The 18,884-nt window shown below is 38.4% G+C and overlaps 1 protein-coding gene across 1 annotated transcript in view; it reads right to left on the bottom strand.

The window, feature by feature from the left end:
• Positions 1–18,884, bottom strand: part of STK39 (serine/threonine kinase 39) — a 101,689-nt gene that overhangs the window by 27,815 nt on the left and 54,990 nt on the right. Inside the window, exons 11-13 of the mRNA XM_034065391.1 lie at positions 15,213–15,335; positions 15,061–15,093; positions 13,056–13,123 (exon numbers count right to left, since the gene is read on the bottom strand). Of these exons, the coding sequence (XP_033921282.1) occupies positions 13,056–13,123; positions 15,061–15,093; positions 15,213–15,335 (224 nt within the window). The remainder of the gene's footprint in view (positions 1–13,055; positions 13,124–15,060; positions 15,094–15,212; positions 15,336–18,884) is intronic.

Raw genomic sequence — 18,884 nt, 5'->3', positions numbered from 1 at the left:
CCCTTCCAACCCAAATCACCCTATTTCTATCTATTTCTATCTATTCTATCACTTAAAAGAGATGCTGTATCATGTTACCTATAGCTTGCCACAAAGTAAATTCTGCTGTAAAAAAACAAACAAATTAACAAAAAGCAGATCGACAACAACAAAATCAGTGAATTATTGCCCACCGCCAAAGTAAACTTACCCTTGTTTTCATGGAGTGGTGCTGTCTCCATCTCTTTCACTGCTACTATGACCATTTATTTTCTGTGTGTAAAGCAGGACACTAGACTATACTGTAAACATACATGCTTTCAATCTATGGCATTTCACAAATACATCCCTTTGCATTAAACACTACCTTCTTTATCAAATGCTACTTTTTAATTCAACTGCTTAATCATCCTTTCCCACATCTCCAATGGAAAAATAATATAAATCATGCTCATTCTTGCCCACTTGCATATGTAACCATTAATTGCTTTACAGCAACATTATCCAACTTGGATGGTAACCATTCTTTTCATTAGCGTATCATTTTCCTTTGTTATGGAAAATGACAAACTAGTCCTAACAAGGCACAGGAATATTACCTACTATTTCTATGGAGTGCTGAGTGGAAGCAGCAAAAGACAGAACTCTCCTGGAACAACAAATACTCACTTTTCTTAGCCCATTTCATCAGCACTGAACAGATTTTAACAGACTCCAATATACAGGTGCTTTGGCCTGAAGCACATTCTACTTTCTTTCTCACATATTTTTCCATAGTTCTGCATGATTAAAATTATATACATACATATATAGAATCATAGAATAGTTAGGGTTGGAAAGGACCTTCAGATCACCCAGTTTCAACCCCCCTGACATGGGCAAGGACACCTCACACTAAACCATGTCACCCAAGGCTTCATCCAACCTGGCCTTGAACACCTCTAGGGATGGAGCATTCACAACTTCCCTGGGCAACCCATTCCAGTGCCTCACCACCCTCACAGGAAAGAACTTCTTACTTACATCCAATCTAAACTTCTGCTGTTTAAGTTTTAACTCATTACCCCTTGTCCTGTCACTACAGTCCCTAATGAATAGTCCATCTCCAGCATCCCTATAGCCCACCTTCAGATACTGGAAGGCTGCTATGAGGTCTCCATGCAGCCTTCTCTTCTCCAGGCTGAACAGCCCCACCTTTCTCAGCCTGTCTTCATATACATATGAAAGAAGAGAGATATATACAGAGAGATGGATATAGAAATATCTTCTACTTACATTTATATATAGAGAGATAGATACAAGGAATATCTATATATATATGTATCTTCCCTCTTTCACCCTTTTTTTCCTAAGCACCAGTTGAACATGAAGAATATTACAAGTCAAGAAGTAAGAGAAAACATTAAAAAACAAACAAAAATCCCAAACAAATAAAAAAATAAAAAAATCCAACAACCCCTCCAAAAACAAACAAAAAAAGCCCAATGAAAACCCAAAAGCTATGCTTTATGGTATGCTCAGGCAAGTGTTCTTAGTTGGCCCACGCAGGGAGGAAGTTAAGAAGCTAGATGCACCATTTGTTGCCTGGTAAAAGGGATGCTCCCTGCAATTTCAGTGCCTGACCAGCTTTGAGGAGGGACATGGTCTGATTAACTAAATTATAAACAAGAAAGTATTCTCAGAAGAAAGTCAGAGGAACACTTATTTCTTCCATCCACTTTTCAGATCATGACTAGTTATAACTCAGCAACAGAACTGATCAACTTATGTTTAGAAAAATCTCCAGCAAGTGTGTTCTCCCTAAAACTCAAGCTTGTACATTGCTAATTCTGTCAAAACTTAACAAGTTTGGCCAGCAGAAGAGACAACAGCAGAATACATACTGATCTCTGGAACCAGAAATAACATAGTCTTCAACTAAAATGGTATAAACTTTTTCATGAACATCATCATAACACACGGTGCACATGGCACCCTTCACCAACCAGTCTTTCCCTTTTCCCCATACTCCTACAAGCTTTATTCCCACCAGAACAGAATTTCCCCACCATAAAGGACTAGTCACACTGTCCAAGTCTAAGTCAGTGTGCTTTAACAAAAAACACACACTGAAAATAAGCATCACACTTACCACACTTGTACAACATTTAGGTCTCACTGATGCTCTTCCCCTCCAAAATGTGAACTGCATTGAAACTACTACAGAAGCAAACTAAATTATAATGGAAAAAAACAAGACAGTATAGCTTAGGAAGCAAGGGCAGCAGTATGGCATTTGCACTGCCTCATTGCATTTACTGGTGTAATTAAACCACAGAGGTATTTAAATGACTTGCTCATTTACACTGTAAAGAAAGCAGAAGTTCACATCAAAACAGAGTGGACTAATCAGAGTGATAGGTAGGTTGTACATCTTAAAGCTGTACTCATCCAAATTTCATTCCACATCTCTGGGGCAAGATCTTTGTGTGTACAATGCAAGAAATATAATTGAGGGAAAAACACAAGACTAAGGTTGGCAGGGTTTTTTTACAGGAAATTTTGCTTGCTATTCTAATGTTGAAGGGACAAATGCTATCTGCCCACATGAAATGTTATTCAAAGTCAAAAGGTCATCTTCCTTCTCACAATAATGGTTCACCCATTTCTCACTTTCATATGCTCAAGGCATAATGCACAAGTTAAAAATGATTCCCTTTGTAGCCTAGCTTTCATAGTGTTGGTTTATTCCACATGTGTTTCATTTTTCACTCAATGCCCTGTATTATACACGGAGAAAACTTTTTCCTTTCTTAAGTCATGGTACATTGCATGCAGTAGAACCAAAGCAGCAATAAAAGAAAGTCTGTTTATTAAAGTAATTTTGTGAATCAGAACCTTAAAGTTCCTGTGAGATCACATAAACACTACAGAAGAGAGCATTTACTGTAAAAAAGCATTAGCCTCCTGAGGATCCACCACATATTTATGTAAATCCCTTTCTCTGTAACATTTCCAAGTTCAGCTGTCATTTACTAATCGATATCCAGGCTCTTCCAGTATACAGTACCATACTATCAAGAGCAGATCTTGTCTGCTCAGCATGGTAGAGAAAGATGGGTTTTCTCAACTTATTTTTAATAACTTCAGGTCAATTCTTGATTAAATGGAATAGCATTTCTGTTAACTTTTGGTAGGAGTAAAATCGACACTTGAGGTCTGCCCTGCTTCCAGATTGCCACCAAGCAGAAAAGGACTAAAATCTCTCCATATTAGTCCTAAAATACAGTTCTTCGAATTCCATTAAAACTTTACCATTTACTTCAGTGGTTCAAAAAAAAAAAAAAAACAACCCATAGGTTTATGACTTACCCCTCCATATACATTACTGGAAGAAGCAAAGATGTTTAGCGTATGATTCCTCAAGATCAAGCTACAGGACTCAAAACTTAAACATACAAAATACTGCCACTACCATTTAATCTTCATATGTTCTTAAGTATGGAGTGGATCCCTGAAATGCTGCAACACACTTGTTCATCACTGTACCTCAAGAGACAGCAGCAATACTAATGGCAAAAAAACAGCCCAATTATGCTTTCAAGACTGAAAACCAGCCAATTGCACAATGAAACACTGTCATCTGGCCGTTCAGATGATGGTCAGTTCTATCCACAGCTGACCAGTCCCAAGCTGCTTAAGACTTAAAGTGCTTTCAATCTAGTAAAAACTGATGTAAAAATTAAAAAATTTGGTAAAACTAAGGAAATGCACAGGTTGCATGATAGAAAAAACACAGGAAAACTAGCTGATACACACAGCCTGCAGAAACTTGTTTATCATTTTAAAAGTGATATAGGAACATTAAGTCATTCCTTTCCATTCACTGGTTTACAGCCCCAAGTCTTCATTCCTTGACACAGAAATGTTAAAACTAGAGACATTTTAGATATATCTATACTTCAACATGCTTTTAAGTAGGTCTTCTCTCTCTTTTCTGCAGTTACTGATGCCAGAAGCTAAATCAAAAGAATGTTATAAGCCCTTCAACTTTTTTCTTCATTATATTCATTCCCAGCTAAGTCAAACAGCAAGCTCTGGCACAAACAGTATTTCTACCTCAATCCTCAGTGACCCATTTCTCTGCATAGGCAGCGAAAAGCAGGATTCACTTGCATCATATTTTTTGAGGCTCACACTTCCTACCTGCTCTCATATATCAGCTGGTGGAAGCAACTTAGGCAAAGAACCATCAGTTTTGTTGCTGCAGAGAGGGCAATATAAATAATATTTTTTTTCCCTAAAATTATTCCTGAATTAGCACAAAAGTTTTTTAAAATGCAGTGGTAAAGATTTAAGTTGTGAAACGTATCAATATTTTTAACAAGTACTTGAAATACAATGAAGGGGAGTACACAGTTACACAGAGAATTTATTAATGTGGTAAAATCTCAATGTTTGGTCAAAACCAGAAGTAATCTAAAACTGACTTGTTCCTAGAAAGAACTGAAGTTATGTACAGATGATGTCAATAATGTTAAAAAATAATCACTCTGAAGTACTCAGTGGGAGCCTTTCAATAACAGAGAGGACAATTGCCACGCACATAATTTGATCAATTTGTTAAAGATTATAGCATGTTGTGGTTATAATTGCCTTTCTTGTATTTGCCAATAGTTTAACATACCCCCACCAATACATTTCATATATATTTCCATATATATGGAAAGTTCTCTGCATTTCTTGATACCAAACACTATTGATCAGTGCACAGCTGAAGGAAGTCAAACCTCTATTAGCTGCGTGACTACAGTGGCACACCATCTGCCTGACTGATAAAAAATACCAGCGCAACTAAGACATTAAACATGCAAAGGCTTACTTTGGATGCTTCTGCATGCCTGGTGCACAGAAAAGAGAGATTATAACTTGTTCTTCCAGTGACAAATTCTCCAAGTACAGCATGGTAAAATGGCCACTGTGCTTGAAGCAAAACTTCAGTTCTTTAAATCAGAAACTGTGAAAGACAGATCACTGCCAGGAGGCTTGGGGTACTTCAAAACAGCTAGAAAAGTGATTTCATTTATGAAATCAAGACAAAAGACTTGCAACAAATTCTACAGGAATGTATTGGGGGTTTCTACTAGATATTTATAAATCCCCAGTGCACAAAACAGGGAAGAGTCAAGAGAAACTTTTTGCCTTATCCAAACCAAAGAATGTTTTAAATATGTTCAATCATAAATCATGTGTGTGCATCCTTTAATTGCCATTGGCTCCGAGTTTTTTCACTCCTGATGATCTAATAATACAAACAAAATTACTTTCAATGCTGATGTCCAACCATGTTTTAAACTACTTTTTTTAACATAAAGGAGGTTGGAGGTGATGTTTGGGTTTCTTTGCTGATTTTTGTGCTTTTTTCTTCTGTAAATAAAATAATAAAAAGTTAGAATGGAATCATTCAGCAACATCTCCAAATGCAATTGCCTGCATAATTTACAACCACAGCTGTGCAGGTTAAATGCCTAATTCACAGAATCACAGAATGGTTCTGTCTGGGAGGAACCCTAAAGATCATCTACTTCCAATCCCCTCTGCCATGGGCAAGGACACCTCACGCTGGCCAGATTGCTCAAAGCCCCATCCAGCCTGGCCTTGAAGTTTTCCAGGGATGGAGCATTTATCACTACTTTGGGCAACCCATTCCAGTGCCTCACCACCCTCACAGCAAAGAACTTCCTTATATATAACCTGAACTTCCCCTGTTTAAGTTTAAACCCATTACCCCTTGTCCTGTCACTACAGCCATTGATTAAGAGTCCCTCTCTGGCGTCCTTGTAGGCCCCCTTCAGATACTGGAATGCTGCTACAGGATCTCCACGCAGTCTTCTCTTCTCCAGGCTGAACAGCCCCAATTTTCTTTTCCTGTCTTTGTATGAAAGGTGCCCAAGCCCCCTGATCATCCATCCTTGTGACCCCCTATGGACTTGTCACCTAAATATTTAGACATATAAAGCAGATTTAATAAACAGAAAGAATATATTGATTCCTTGACTCAATTATCAATTTTACATACAAAAGTTGTTTTGATAAACAAATATACCAGCTCTCTGTTTAATAAGTGATGGTATAGCAATTGCATTCAGGATCATTTAAGTCATAATTAAAATAAATTTTTGAAGGTTTATTTTCAATAAAAACACAGCAAGGCATAAAAACATCCTTAAGTAGTGAATGAGAAAAGCATAATTTACCATTTTTAAAGAGCAAGCTTTGAAGGAAATAACAGAGGTACAAACAGAAAGCAGGATTAGAATCAATAGTTTAATCAACGGTTCCTGCTTACTGATTTCAGTCATGATTTAATCATGATTTAAAAGGTTATTTAAATGGAGTTTCCATGCTGTGAAAATAAAATTCAGTTCAGTAACCAAATCCCAACACCTCCCCAGTTCCCAAGGCAAAGACCTAGAGGTGATGGCAAAATAAATTATGGGACAGTGCTCAATGCTGTAATCACAGGGACATTTATTTCAAGAATTCTACAAATGGTTTTGTTTATGATGTTTGGTACCAGATCAGTTCCCAGCCTATAGAGAAGTTTTGTTACTTTTCAGTTATAAATCTGCCACTCAGCTGGGAATTTGTTTGTGGATTTTGTTATTAAATACACTGGAGAACAGAAGCTGTTCTAAACAGCAAAAATAATGAGAAATACCTGTCTTGGTGAAGGATGTACTTACAAAAGTAACTGGAATGATAAAAGGTTTTTAAGATTAAAAAAATAAGTAAATAAAATGAGTTAAAAAAGAAGTAAAAATAATTGCGAACTCTGGGTTATGGGACTAAGCCAATTACCAAACTCATTCTGCCTTTAAACAGAACAGATTAATAGATTTAGAGGTTTGCCTGTTCATAGGGAGTTTTTACTTGCTTAAGAATCAAAACCTTAATAACATAGGAATAGCTGTACAACGTAGTACCGCAAACCAAGTGTGTTTTTAAGAAAGAGGTCAAAGAGCCAGGCCTGCGTGAAAGCAAGAAGATTAGCACTTGAGCTTCAGCTCAAACTAGTGAGTTTATGAGCTCATCGTCTATGTTCTGGCACTCAGAGGAAATCACATTTCACTTAAGTCCTAACAACTCTCCTCCTATAGCACAGCATATGCAGCTGCCTGCTACAGGTTATTCCTTGGACTTGTCATTCTGAATTGTACCTGTTTGTCCAGCTTCCCAGAAGATGTATTCCTCAGACAGGATCAAGTGACACACAGTTTCAGAGTGTGATAAACCAGCTCTACCAGCTGAAAAGACGTTTTTATAACAAATACAGACACGCACAAATGTTTACCTGTAAATAACACAATCAGAGTGCCATACAATTCTGCCTTGGCATTTCTGCACACACTATGTAAAATAAAGGTACACAATAATATAACAGACGGATCCCATTTGCCAGTGCACCAAGTAAAAAATTTCCATTTGCCTCTCTTGTACTTCTTTCACAGGCTTAATTCATCCAGCGTGCAAGAACTGTATTAAATTAGGTCCTGGGACATTCCAAATTACCGTCAGTAAATTGTCTTCCTGTCACAGGAGCTAATTTAACCATCTTAGATTGCTACAGATAATTTGCAATTCTTAACTATTAACCATTAACAAGTCTCCTGATTTAATATGAAATGTCTCTGTTATTAATCTAAATAGTCAAACCCTCTGTCAGTGACCTTCCTAAATCAGTAACAGCTTGGTGATTAGACTGGAAATTTCCCGGCAGGGGTGATAATTCCTTCACACCCCTTTTCCCTCATGGCATGGCCATTGGAGGACTGTGTCACAGGCAATTGCCTTACACCCTCTTTTCAGAGTTTCTGCCAGGGCCCACTATCAAGATGCACAATGTATGCAGCCTCAAGAGCAAAAATCTGGAGTACGGATTTCCTTCCCACTCTCAAATTTCTTCTGTGAGAGTGAGGAAACAAGCATCAGCATTTCAACACAAGGATCACACAGCAAGTCCGGGTCAGTTACATGCCATGGCAAAAAATCAAGGAGCAACTGAGAACCAGTATTTTCAGTTCACTGCGAAGACATTTCAAGCATAGACTCTTAACTAAACTTGAGCTTTAAGATACTAATGGTCTGTATTAAGTATTTAATGCTAGAGCCTTTCAAAAGCTTTGCATGGAATTACCTAAAACACACTGCTGCTCATTTCGCTTCTGCAGCAACATACTCCAAAACACAACAGTGCAAGAGATGGAAAGTATGGTGGAAACTGCCATCTCCAACTGAAGAAGCAACTCTGACAGTAGAGAACATTTTTACAAGTTACTCCCACTGAGAAAACGATTAAAACAGAAAGGTATTAAATACAAGGACAAAAAAAAAAAAAATCAGATACTCAAGTTGGAAACCATCCAGACTAAGAGAGTTAAATACCAACACTTGTATGAAGAGTGCCATGGGATTCTTTAAAGATTATTTCAGAATGGGAGTTGTGCTTCTCATCCACAACAAGGCATTTGCACTAAAGAGAGGCTGGTTAATTTGGCATTCCCTACTCAATTATTGAATGAGTCCATCCCTGCTCTGCTTGGGAAGAATAGCAGAACCTGACCATCCACTAAAACAATTACTTAAATGCATGGATTCTTCTGCCAGAATTCCTCCTCTGGGAGGGTGATTTTTAATTTTTATGGGTACTATTAACCTTTTTGTGAACATGCTACTACAGAGAAAAAAGTGTAAAACAATAATCTAAAACTGGAGGGGGCTGGTGTCACCAGAGCCTCACTGTAAATGAGGGGAAAAAAAACCAAGCCAGAGGAGCACCTACTTGCCCCATACACATTCCTGATGAAGGCTGCACATCTCCCTAGGCTTTGCCCTGCCCCAGATTTCCAGGTGCTGTTCTTCAGGTCTTTTAGATCACACGCCTCATAATAAGTTGTTTCTGTCCCAGCTCTAAATGTTCGCATTGACTTCCATGACAAATTCTCTGTAACCAAGCTAGTTCCCCAAAGACTCAGCAGTACTGCAAGTGCAATCAGTTTTCTCTGCACCACCCCTTCCTGCCTGAGGACCCTGGGGAAATGCCCTCTCCTCTCTGGTCCTAGCCCAGCCAGCCTCCATCACACAGGAAGGGCTCCTTCCCAACTGGGATGCTCACCTTTTGCTGTCTCCTTACATCATGGCGCCTCTCTAAGGAAGCAAAAGGAAGGCAATGAATAGATGAGACCTTCCTGAGCCTTCTCTTTGATGTGTTTACTTCCCTTTTCCTCTCATCCTCCCCATCCATCAATTCATCCCTCTTGTATTTTGCCAGTATTTACATTTTTACCCACATCAGTACTGAGATTGGGTTTTTTTAACAGTAATTCTCAGCAGCTAAAACCAATGTGTTCTGAACTCATCAAGCTACTGCAGTTTGTGTAATTTGATTGCCTCAAGTGAATTATTGTAAAAGAAAAAGCTTCCAGCATTTCTGATGATATACTGAGCTTTGAGTCTTCAACTCTGGCACCTAATGTTCACAATGTTTATCTGAATATCAAGCTATACTTTAAAAGCTATATAATAGCAGCAGATGAAACATCACAGCAAATTGTTTCTATCTTATACCGTAGCTAACTTGCTCCATAATAATACGGTTCAGAACTTATAGTTCATTTTAACAAATCCCATAAAAATCCTCTGATGTGCTTAAGCCTCTATCAGCTATGTGACTTAATGATCAATTCACCAAAAGACATCAACGGAACAGTTTAGGTTCTGCAGTGGAGGTGGATAAATGCAGAAATCCCTGTGAGGGTATTAGCTGTTTACTACCTTATAAACACAAGGGAATGCTGTGTGACACAGAGCAAGTCATCTATAGCTCTTTTAGTCACTACAAATGCCAAAACTAGTGGTATTTTTACTTTCTGATGCTCAAAAAATATTTACTCAGTAAGTTAATTACAACAGAAGAGAGTAGTTAGGGGCCAGAGCATTTTTCTCCATGTACAGCTGCCTTAAACGTAAGCTCATTCACCCTGCAATTATCCCAGCATAAGGACAGCTGTGTAGGGCTGGAACGCAGGTGGTGGCTTCTTCCATAGCCCCAGACTGACCGGAGGGCCTACAGGGTTACATCTATGACACAGGAAATTTATTTTTCAGACTTTTATGAAGGAACCCCATACAACTGCTCTTCTGCTAACAAAACAGAAAAACCAGCTGAATTAGTCCAAAACAGATTACAGCAATAGTTCAAACACTAACACTACTGTCTTCCCAAAACAGCATCACTGTTGCTTGTTGCTTATATTACCTGGTGTGGTACACGCTTGCCAATACATCACTGGAATGCCAGCCTCAAACCTATTCTGTCCTTTGTTTAGCTGAGTGGTGAGGTAAACCCCAAGAATGAGGGGCTAGGGAGGAAGACTCCAAATCCTATGCCCACAAAGCAAGTACTATACTGTTACCACAGTTACTATTTCTCCAGAGCTGGCTTTTCTGAATTTGCACACAGCAGCTAGACAGACTCACAGATGCAGAACCTAGGAGTCCTCTACTCTGGTGCAACCACTCACTGCCAGGCAAGGGCCACCTTTAATGTGCCTACCGTAGGGTCAAAGATTAAAAGCTTCTAGCAGAATATACTGATAGGTACTTGATACTGACAGGCAAATGAGGTAACTCCCCACAGATAATCTAATAATGGCAAAAAAAAGTAAGTATGCTGTTGAAAGTAAAAAATGATCATCAACTCCTTTCCCCAATTAAGGTTTCTGTTAATTTACTGAAGAACAAGGCATTCAAATACAAACCTTGACAAGTAATCAGCAGATAGCACAGCCCTGCCTTGCTCACAGGAGCCTCAGCTGTTCGCCTCCTGGGGTCAACATTGAAGAGGAAGCACAACTATTCAAATGCCATCACAGGTACCTTGCTAAACACAACATACATAGCAGCCAGCCAGTGGCTGCCCTGAATTTGTTTGAATATTCCATAAACAAAATACCTCTTGCCTTTAAAATAGCAAATATAAAATAAAGCTTGAATACTAACTCGGAATCTAGACCACTGGATAGAGGCATAGGAAGCTTGTAGCCCTCATTCTCAGATACGTACTTTGTGAATTCCCAGCTAAAGGAAAAGCGTTGCTTGGTATGCTGCACTCCTATATACCCACCAACCACACACACACATTGCTTATGTGCTAGCTGTGACCCTACTCACATGCTCAGGTTTTCATCAGAAAGAAACCCAAACACACAGCGCAAAGGTGCATACTCCTACCACTAAGGCAGGACAACCAGAGCTCATGTGGGGCCAGGAGTTTGCACTGCAGAGCGGTCTTCTCTCAAAAGTAGGTCAGCTTAAAGTAACAAAATTTGCTTTGCAAAATTATGTATTAGATTGGGGGGGGGAGGGTTTGCTTTGTTTTTTTTCCTGAGACACCACCAACAGTGTTCCCAGGCCCCAGAGTGTATCTGCTGTTCAAGACTGCTTTGTTTTGTTTAAAAGAAACTTTATGGTTCCTAAAATTGAAATTCTTATTTCTTCCCTCTCTACCAATAACCATCTAAACCTTCATAACTGTCACATATTAATTTAGTTACTACAGACTTGCTTTTAGGGAGGGTAAGAGAAGGGAAGCTTTTCACCCACAAATTAAGATGATCCTTAACAAGAACAGAAGTTCACCGTGCAAATAAGAATTTGGAAACTCAAGTCTCCTAGGATCAATCTTCCTTCACTTCTGGCTTAAGAGCATAATCCTGACATTTCACTGTACTTGCAGGACTAAAATGTTTGCCCTGTGGATATGCCAACACTGCAAGTAACTGGGTAAAAGCCAATCACTCTGTAGGTTTCATCGTAATTTAAAAATACCCAAAGCACCTCACTAGTACATCCACACAGAAGTATAAATCAGTCTGTTTCATAAATGGTTTCATCTACCTGTCCGTCAGTAGAGAGATAAAAAAGAATATTGACAGCATAACTGGGCAGTTATGTAAATTAGACAACTAAACTGATTCCAAATAATCTTTCAGTCTTTTCTCTCCCCACAATAAAATTTATTACTCCTCCCTTCAGTAAACAACCTTTGGCAGCCATGCAATATTTTGCAGCTGTCAATCGAAAAGCACTCAAAGAAAAGGGAAGATAATAGATTTTGGAACTCAGCATTCATTCTGTATAGACTTCTTTTTTTCTGATTACTAACAGTTTTTGATGTTACTTTGTTAAAGCTACTTGTTATGCATAAATTGGCTATTTTTTTTCTAAAAGACTGGTTGTAATTTTGTAAGTATTTTCTATTTGACTTTTTATCTTTTTTGTTAGCATAAAACCCCACAACATTTCACTTCCTCCCATCGTAATTGTTAAGCATTTACAACCTTTCATAGAAATCTTGTCAATACAAATTGGATGTAAACAAGTTTTCAAGTGAGTAGCAGTAAGTTTAACTAAGCTAGCAATTTACAGAAAATGGCTTTAAATACATAAAAAGTTATCAAAGCTTCTTCTGAAAAAAATACCTTTATCTAAGAATGAGAGCACATAATTAAACAAATCAAATCTTAGTTATAAGTTGATTTTAATTAAAGGCAATCTGACTCGTTTTAACTATGTATAAATTTAAGCCAGACAACATATTTGTATCCATTTCTAAAATATCTGTCACTTCTCCACAGTGGCTGATCAAACTTGCCAGTGAAAAACGTTTTGAGTAGGCAACTTGTAATACAGCTATGGTTTATTTCTGTCAGAGGCTGACTGCTGAAGTGTGAAAGAAACTCATTAAAAACCTCTCACTGTGATCCTGCATTGCAAGGAAAAAAAGAAAGAAAATACTTAATGAAGGGTACCCTTAGCCTGAAGCCACATTCATATTCTGCTTTTCATGTTACACTATTTCAGTAAGCAATTAAAAGACAGCAATTAGTCATAGAAACACTATTCATACTGGTCATATTGGGAGATTAAAGAGGTTAACACTTATTTTATGTTAATATTATGAAAGTAATGAGGGAGATCAAGAATAATACGGCCACCTAAAAAGAAATACTAAAATAAGTAGAAGAATCTCTTACCTTAATCTTAAGACAAGATTCACTGCACATGGAACTTCACTATATTCGTCACTAACAGCAGGCTGAGACTATTAAAAAAGAAGGAAGTCTTATAAAGGATACCAGGGTGGGGGGTTGGGAAATCCCCAAATACTTGCCATGCTAACAGTTTGTAGTTAGCACAGAATATTTTACACATCTTCTAACTCTCAAAAACCTTTTAAACACTTTCAGTAACACAGCCTAAAATATAGCTGATACCAGTAAAACTGACATATTTCAATTACAGAGATACAAATGATAAGACCTGCATTAAAGCACTGAGTGTAAGAGCTTTTAATCCACCTTGCATCAAAGCTCCAGTAACCTATTAAATAATATGCACACAGTCAGAATAGCAGGCTACTACTCACATTATTTTTGTGTAACAGTTTTGGTTGTTAAGGAAGTCTTGCATCTACCCATCTGCAAAGAACTAGCAGCATATCAAAGCAGTCATCACAGCTCGGAGAATGTCTTTCACAGAGAAAAATGAGGAATATGGATAATCTTCACACTACCACTCCTCCCTCACACTGTGATACCTTCCCCAGCTCTCAACTAACATTTATATGAAGTTTCAAGCAAAAGTGTGTCCTACATACAGCACTGCTCAGTGTCATCTACCCTGCTACGATTTCATACTTGGCATATTGTCAGCACTCACAGAAGCCTGTTCAAAGGTTGCAGTCAACTCCTTACAAAACAAAGACTTGCATCACAAATTTCATTTGTTTATTTTTTGATAGTTTTCCACGTTAAAGCTACTTAAAAAAAAGTGTTACACAAGGTCTTGCATCTATTTTATTATCTATGTATTTAAAACAGAAGTTAATGAATATTTGGAAAATTATTTAATCACTACGGGGGGAGCAGGGTTTTTTTCCTACTCCAATTAAGTTCCTTCTCTTCATCTAAACTACTACTGCTATTTCTGCATCTGTTATTTCAGTGTATAGGAATGTGTAGCCCAAAGACCAACAGACACACACCGACAGTGACTAGCTGCACTTGTCTAGTTCCAAGTCATCACCTGGAGCGGTTAGGAAAATAGAAAAAAAAATAACAGAAGATTTCAAGCAGAAGCTTTTTTCTCCCTCAAACTAAACAGCTCATAACAAAAGAGTTACCTGTATAAACTGCACAACTCTGAAGTTCTAAGGCAAAAAGGCTGTCTGTTGAAAGTCCGTTATTTCCCACCCTACTCAGCTTACGTAAGACATCTCAAAAGCTGAAGCGCTGTGTAAACTAACTCTGCAACAGGAAGACTAGGGTCATCACAGGAGCTAACAGGACTAAAGCTGGCAGGAAGCTGTTAGTCTTTTAGGAGATTTCTATGACACCAGTGAAGATCAGAGAATCTAAAATGGCAGGTGAAGTGGCAAGGGTCACCCACCCAAGGAATAGACATTTTTAAAACAGCATTTTGGCTGTAAGCCAGTAATCCTATTAAGCAGTTATTTATAGCAGTGATGCTTCCCACAGTCTCAGCACAGGGCCATGAAACTCAGGATGGTATTTTATTCCTCTGAATTAATTTACTATGGCACAGTACTGAACTATTTTACTGTATCTGGGATGACACATTTTAATTATAAGCTACATGTAGTGATTCAAATCCTGAGAATGAAAAATTATTTGGAGATCTTCTGGCTACTGCAATACAGACATTATTACTCTGACAAAAAGACAGCAATTAGTGTGATCCAGTCATGAAGATTCATTAAAAAAAGCCAAATTACCTATCTTAACCAATTCTCCTGGGCACAAACATAATACGGCTTTTAATTTCCTATCCGTTTTGTCCAGTGTGCTCAAGCTAATTAGCACAGGCCCAACTGCATAGCTCTAGCCTCACAAGTACTTGCCATACAAGGCTGCAAAACAACATTCCCACCTCAAATCACATTTTTATCAACAGAAATTAAAAGGAAAGCCCTTGACTCAAATACTTGGAAGAAAAAAAAAATGGTAAAGACATTTTTACCTCTGTGTTCTCCTCCTCTTTTACTCTTCGTGACTGGAAAACAAATGCAGTGAGATATGAGCTATGCAGCTTTATACATTGAAGATCCAGAAATATTAACAATTAACATGCAGAAAATCTCTCAGAGGGCAAATGATACAAACAAAAGTTACCTTTTCCTGAGAAACAGCAGCTTTGCCTTCTTCACTCTTCTCATCCATTTCATCATCACTCCATTCCCAGTCTCCATCTTCTGTTTTATGGAGGTGACCACTGGAACCTGGTACTCGTCTGACCTTCCAAAATATTACAGGTGTACCATTACACAGACATCTTTAGTCTTTATCGGTGTTCTGGTTAATCAGCAATTCTTTGTTACTTTTTTCCTATATGCTTTCCTTAGTTTGCTGAGGAGTCACTGGCATACTGGAATAGCATCTGATCACAGGGATCATCCTTGTAAGATATGCAAAATTCATATAGGAAAATGGGGTTTGGATATATTTTACAACTGTTTAAGGTGAAGCTCAGTTGACAGCTGTTATGAATTAACCCTTGACATGAAAGGAAGCTCTGAAGGAAGAGGTTACACAGGCAAGGTTGCTCTTGACACACAAGTCTTAAAAACTAATTGTTCTCCTAAAAAGCATTACAATATGTAACTGTGTTAAGGATACTTTAGAAGTCAAAGTTATCCTGATTTAAAGCAGCAGCTGTATGCAAACTGAGAAGGCAGGCATGTAAGACCAAACTAGTTGGCAAACTGTAGATCAAACAAGGCTTAATAGGAGGATCCAACGGCTAAATCTGAAAATCAAAAACTCCTCTGATGCCACCTTGCTCTTTTTCAGAGCTTGACAACAAGCCTTGTTTTCCCCCAGATTTTTAGCCTGTTTGAGCAAAGCAAAAGAACATCCAAGAGTTCTTCCCACACCTTGGTATACATTTATGAGACCCATGAGATGTGAGCACAGTAAGCAGCAGCCCCATTAGTGTTTAGGTTAGAGTCAGTTTCTCTAATTATTTCACATTACTAATCCAATATAGAGTTCCCACTGCACAACTTCAAATGCTCCCCAGCACTATAAATTTGTAAAAGCTTAAAGGATATCCTTTTCAATTATGAAAAAGGAAAAAAAAGTTATTCAGGAAAGCAGCCTAGGCATTGGTAAGAGAACGAAAGGAACAACGCATTAGGTGTTCACAGCACACAAAAGGGAGAACTAACTCGGCAGAAAAACAGTTTCAGGCCGAGAACAACTGCTGCAGAAGATATCTAATAAAAAGAACTTCTAAAAAAGATTTAACTGGATGGTCTTAGCTCAAAATCGTATATCCTGTTTGCCAGTATCCACAGTAACACACAAAAGCCTGGCTCAATTTTGGTTTCACAGGTTTCTGTCTGTGGTGCTTTGATGTATTGCACTTAAGTATACTGAGCACTGACTAATTTGGTTCTATCATCCTGATGGTTGGTGGCGGTGATGGAAACCCATTCTGCCAGCATGGCAACCTCACAAAACAGGATGATGCTAAAAAGAAATTATCTAATTTCTAGAAAGTTACTGTTTTTTCAGTATAATGAAGCTCACAAAGACTAAACTGGTATTAACAGTGCTCTAATCCCCTCCAGTTGCCGCAAAGCATGATGCAAGGAGAGATGCAGCATGTGACAGATTCCAGCTGCTTCAAAATCTCATCAGGTAGTACTTCAGCAAAATATGCATGGCATAAAACAGTACAGGACACCCAAAGTCTAACACTTGTGAGCTCCCAGAGCACTGTGTGATGCAGATATCAATACAGTTTTTCCAAAGTGGCTTTTCATAGAGAGCTGGGTACTTAAGCTATTTCCCTACTTTTGTTGCCAAGCACAATTTGGAGCTGGGTGGCCTGACACCACAAAAGCAGGAGCAAGTATGAATTTAGGAGCCTTCTTTCAAAGCCTTGTGCATCCTCAAGCAGGTAACTTGGTGTCTGTCTGCACTCTTTTACCTCTCTTCCTTCCTGCACTACCCAAACACCCATCTGCTCCTCTCCCTTCCCTTACCCATAGAAGACTAAGCTAGAGCAAAGAGTGGTTTCCAGAACCCCAGTGCATTTCTGTACCTTCTTTGGTCCTTATGACAATCCTCCATTACACTTCTTCCCTGCACAACCATATGAGTGCCCTACTCAGTTTCTCTGTCTTTTGTTTTCATTTGTAACTGAGAAGAGGGGAAACCTACACAGGACACTGAGGAGAATATTCCTACTCCATCACTCAAGGGACAAATTCAGCACTATTTTCCCTGTTTCCCATACTAGGCTCCTAATGCACCAATTTTACTCTAGCTGCCTCAAAGCTCAGTACAAGAAGCTCATGTGTGTTTAGGGGGGAGGCACAAGCAAGAGTCAACAGAAACAGTAGCACAGCAATTTCTTACTCAGCTGCAATCAGCCCAGGTGCAATCAGTGGGATCTTACTATCTACATCCCCAGGGATTAGCACAGACACAAGGTAATCTAGCAGGCAATTTGCCTTGTTCTTGTGGATATAATTTATTATTCTTCCAGAAACAGTCCTGGCACAGGCTTTTCTTTAACAGCACAAGCATCTTCCAAACAGCTATACTCAAACCCATGAAAGGACATCAACCACGGCCAAAACAAGCTGTTCAGACAGACTAGAATAGAGTGGTTTACAGACACAATCACACACTACATACTGCCCTAATCAAAATCTCTTCTGCATCCATTTTCAGTTGTTCTGAAGACTTACTCTAACTAGAATGATTTTAATGGAGCTTAATGATGCTGTCAGAGAGTTCTGGGAGAAAGCTTTACTGATGAAGATGGAGTGCATTTCAAGTTTTAAATAGATTGCCTTTTAATAAGCACTAAACACATGGCTCAAGGAAAACAAAGTAAGTTACTCCAAAATAAAATACCGTGTTAAATTATTTTCTTAAAAGGTGTCTGAAGGAAAAAAACCCAAAACTTTAGACTTGTCCTTTGTTTCCATTAGACTGATTCCCACCAGCTCACGTATTCACAGAAGAGAAGTCATTATTTCAGCTAGGGCAAAGTACCCAATCTATTCAACCTTTGAAAATGTGAAGCTGTTGTCTATGACTTTTTTTAAATAGTAGGTGTGCTAGCACTTGCATTACTTAACAAATTAATTTGCATAATTTTCTATTATAGTGGCTTTACTCAGCCTCAGTTCTGCTAAAAGCAACAAAGCCTTGTGTCTCCAAGGTGCAGGACAGAGCAAGAGTGACGCACGATGTCTGCAAATAAATTCATTGTCTCTTCATTCATCACAAATCTGCATAACTCTAAAATTCCATACTGGATGGAAACATATTAGGTCAAATTTCTGTTGTAATAGAAACATAGCATAACAGACTTTGTACTAGTATACCATTGGTTCTCTTTAGACTTTTTAGTGTCTTTTTCAGAGTATGTTCATTAAGAGGCATATAGGCAGTAATGTGTATTACTGTAACATGTAATCTTTTAGGAGTGAGCTAGCATTCTACCATATTCAACTCACATTAATAAAGAGCAAAAATACATCAGAAGCAGTAAAAGAATAAAACCTACATTATACACCTAAGCTTCTCTGAATTTGGCACAGCCAGAGAACCACTGTAAAGGGCTAAGTTATGACAACTGAGACAATCTAATGGTCTGCTACCATGGGAAGAGACAATCCCAAGATGTCCATCAGGGCTGCAGTCTACTCACTGTACCACCAGGGACCTACCATTAGATTCAGCCCACCAGCCTGGGAGAAAAACTAGGCTTTCTTTTCTCTTCTGAACAAGTTTCTTTGCAAAATTTGTGAGTCAAATCAGCCC

The sequence above is a fragment of the Melopsittacus undulatus genome, chromosome 8 (assembly GCF_012275295.1).
Source record: "Melopsittacus undulatus isolate bMelUnd1 chromosome 8, bMelUnd1.mat.Z, whole genome shotgun sequence".
Classification (NCBI taxonomy): domain Eukaryota; kingdom Metazoa; phylum Chordata; class Aves; order Psittaciformes; family Psittaculidae; genus Melopsittacus; species Melopsittacus undulatus.
The sequence above is the reverse complement of the archived record's forward strand: the minus strand, read 5'-3'. Positions and strand labels throughout refer to the sequence as shown.